The 3498-nt window shown below is 51.1% G+C and overlaps 1 protein-coding gene across 1 annotated transcript; it reads left to right on the plus strand.

Moving 5' to 3' along the window:
• The first annotated feature begins 1215 nt into the window (after nt 1-1215).
• On the plus strand, nt 1216-3215 carry LOC131215088 (esterase B1-like). The gene is made up of 4 exons (XM_058209465.1): nt 1216-1446; nt 1516-1764; nt 1842-2863; nt 2921-3215. Exons 1-4 carry the CDS (start codon nt 1216-1218, stop codon nt 3213-3215), a joined length of 1797 nt encoding a protein of 598 aa, XP_058065448.1.
• Nucleotides 3216-3498: the final 283 nt, after the last annotated feature.

Here is a 3498-nt window from a genome sequence, read left to right on the forward strand (position 1 = left end):
CACCAAAGTCTTCCGATTTGGGGGCGATACTTCAAGCGGTCCACTCGATGTCCGCGAAGCTAATCTGAACTGTGTTGCACCGGAACTCGGCAGCCCTCGCAAATAGTTTCGGACATTAAATATTTATCCACGCGCTTAAGCAACATCCTTGCCGACTTGGGTGTATGACTAGAGACTTCTGGTACTTCAGAGCGCTATCAACGCAAACCTTGATTCGGGAACCTCCAAGCTGTGGCGTCGTCGTGTTGGCGGGTTTGTTGCAACAAACCTGAAAACAATACCGCTTCAAGAGCTCTCTCTCTCTCGAGCCAAGTGACTGGAGGGTGGCGCATCTAGCGATGCATGAATTTTCATGCCGCTAGACCACGCCGCGGTGCATAAACAAATTATGCTGCATCCCGGGCGATGCAGCCCCGAACGCTTAAGCGGAGGTTTTTTGAAGGCATCCTTTCTACGGCACTACGGCGAGGCCACCCTGCCACGGTTACTCCAAAATGCCGGTCCGACAAGCGATGAACGAACGTAAAATTGTGTCCAAACGAGGCGAAAGTTTCCTTTCGTTTATAATTAATTTATGTGAAAACACAATTATTACGCTTTGATGTTTTCGGCGTCGGTCGTTGGCGATGCTTTTCTTCTTCCAGTTTCATCCCGCAGCAGAACTGAATTGCTTTTGATTTATGCTTTATTTTAGTCTCTTCCAATCGTTCGTGGCATTTTCTGGCACTAGTTTCCACCGTAAAAGAGAGCGAAAGATTACACCCCGAAAACAACGGATCGAGAAAACAGATCGCACAACTGAACGGAGTTACAACTGCGCAGCGCCAGCATAGCTCACGCCACATTATTCATCATTGTAGCAGATTCGAACACAAACTACGTCAGAAACTATGCCGAGCACTCTGTCTGGATGGTACCGCCACTCGGTAGCGATTGAGCCGCTCCCATTCATGAGGCCAACAGGAGGCCCCTAAACCTATCGCGGCCTCCGTAACCCGGAGAACCAGACGAGACGTGACGTGTAGCATTGACCTTGCGAGGCAACATTGAGGAAGACTAATCAATCGAGCCGGATCTGCCCGCGCAGCACCACGACGACGACGACGATGCGCATATAGACCACGACACAGTGACTTATCAGCAGTTTCGAAAGATTGCTCGACAAGTCTGGACGTAACGGTGTGTACAGGAGACGCTTTAAGGCATCGCGTCCTGATGCATTCCATAATTCCGCAGTTGGCCGTTGTCACTAGCATCATCTACTGGACCGTAGTAGGCGCAGCCGATTCGACAGAAGTGATTGCAGAACCCTCTCGTTGCACGGTTGAGCTCAACCCGGGAACAATCGCAGTAGGTATCGCCAACAAGACGTTCAACGATGTGCCCTTCTGTGCGTACCTTGGCCTACGCTACGCCGAACCCCCCGTAGGAGAGCTACGCTTTGCGGTGAGACCCTTATCAGGACACGTGAACTGGTTCCGTTCATTCACCGATAGTTCCATTCCGCTCCGATAGGATCCAGTGCTGCACCACGAACCGGAAGGCCTTCGTAACTACACCGCGTACGGGAGTGTCTGCGCGCAGTTTGAAAACATCAACGAACAGACGGAAGTCGATGGCGATGAGGACTGTTTGTTCATCAATGTTTTCAGCCCCGTACCGAAAGGGGCCACCATCAAGTACCCGGTGTTGGTGTTCATACACGGTGGAAGCTTTGCGGCTGGTTCCGGTGAACTGCGAGGTGTGGACCTGCTCATGGAAAATGTTCGTATATCGGAACCGGTGGACAGTTGACAGGCATTGTTTAGAACACCCAATTCCTTCGTCCCGATTTGCCACAGGAAGTGATCGTAGTGACTCTGAACTATCGTCTCGGGGTACTTGGCTTCCTCAAGCACGAACGGTACAACATAACGGGAAACTACGGACTGAAAGATCAGCTGGTGGCCTTGCAGTGGTTAAACCAGTACGTCCGCCAGTTCGGTGGCGATCCTCATCGGGTGACACTCATGGGGCACAGTGCTGGGGCCGGTGCCGTAACACACCATCTGTATAATGCCCGTGCGCAGCCTCTTTTCCACGGCGTCATGATACTGGGAGGCTCCGGGTTGGCCTCGTGGGCATTCCTGTATGACCATCGGAAGTGCGTCAGTAACTACATGCGAGATCTGGGTGCGACAACACTGACCGAGCTGCGGGAACTAGACTTCCAGAAGTTCTTCATCAAAGACCCAAAGCTTCGGCACGCCTTTGCGTTTAGCAGCATGTTCTATCCCTGCTTCATTCCGACGCTGGACACGAACCAGTCGGAGTCAGCCTACTTCGACCGATCTGTTCATCAGCAGGTACTGGTGGGTTCGCCTCCTTCGATGCCGGTGCTGGTAAGTGAAACTGTCAACGAGTTTGAGCTGCTGTTGAAGCACGTCACAGACTTTTGGATGAGCGACAATTATCCAAACAATCGACATCCGACTATCAAGCGGCGAATGTGGGAAGTTCTCGAACACCTCAGCAACTGGGCCGTTTACCACGGACTCGAAGAGTCCAAGAAGCGTTTCTACCAAAAGATGGCGAATATGGCGAACCTGCGATACCCGATCAGGCGGCTCTTAAACACACTGAGCAGCGATCCGCTGTACTACATGCGGTTCGTGTTCGATGGCAAGTTTGGCGAGAACAAGCGGAAAACCTATGCCTGGTACATCGAGCCAAACAAGTATGGAGCCGTACACGGGGACGAGCTGAGCTATATCTTCAGTCCGTACAACTTGCAAGAGGCACTGACGAATCGATCCGAGTACCGTCAAGAACTGGCCGTCCACTTCAAGACCGTCGAGCTGGTGACCAATTTCGTAAAATATGGGTAAGGCCTGCCCCTTTTCCAAGCGGAGCCAATTCTTAACAGGTTATCGATTTTTAGCAATCCCACACCCAAACGCAGTAAACTTTCGAACGTGGAATGGCCACCGTACAACAAAGCACACAACCAGACACAGTACCTGAATGTGGACAGCGAGTTTACGTTGCGTACCGTCGAAGACCGACGCGATATGTATTACATTGTGTGGAGTGTTTTCTACAATTGCTTGTACTACTTCGACTGCCAACCTGTCGACGGACTGGAGCAGCTGTTGGAGGTGTACGGTGTATCGAAGACACCCCCCAGTTACGACCTAGACGAGCAGGAGGAGAATTTCAAAAATAATAATGACTAAGTATAGAACAGAAGGTAGTAACGGCACTGTCAACTTTTGACCCACTAATTACCGCACACAGAAATCAGTATGATAAGCGTTAGGCAGTAGTAGCACCAGCTCCGGAACATCCAAAGATACCACCGGGATGCTTCTATTTGATTTGAAGGGAGTAGAATTGGGCTTCGTCTTTCCTACCAGAACATAGACAAAAACCAGGATCCTTCGTTGGACCACTTGGTGGTTATATCTCGGGGAACATCTAGCCCCACGGAACCGGTAGCTCAGAGCAATGCTCAGTGAT

Source organism: Anopheles bellator, chromosome 1 (assembly GCF_943735745.2).
Source record: "Anopheles bellator chromosome 1, idAnoBellAS_SP24_06.2, whole genome shotgun sequence".
Classification (NCBI taxonomy): domain Eukaryota; kingdom Metazoa; phylum Arthropoda; class Insecta; order Diptera; family Culicidae; genus Anopheles; species Anopheles bellator.

Bases quoted from the DNA above. Each gene is read 5' to 3' on its own strand.
- LOC131215088 (XM_058209465.1), top strand. From the start codon at position 1,216: ATGCATTCCATAATTCCGCAGTTGGCCGTTGTCACTAGCATCATCTAC. The intron at 1,765-1,841 runs GTTCGTATATCG...GATTTGCCACAG, and splicing joins TGGACCTGCTCATGGAAAAT to GAAGTGATCGTAGTGACTCT. The intron at 2,864-2,920 runs GTAAGGCCTGCC...ATCGATTTTTAG, and splicing joins ACCAATTTCGTAAAATATGG to CAATCCCACACCCAAACGCA.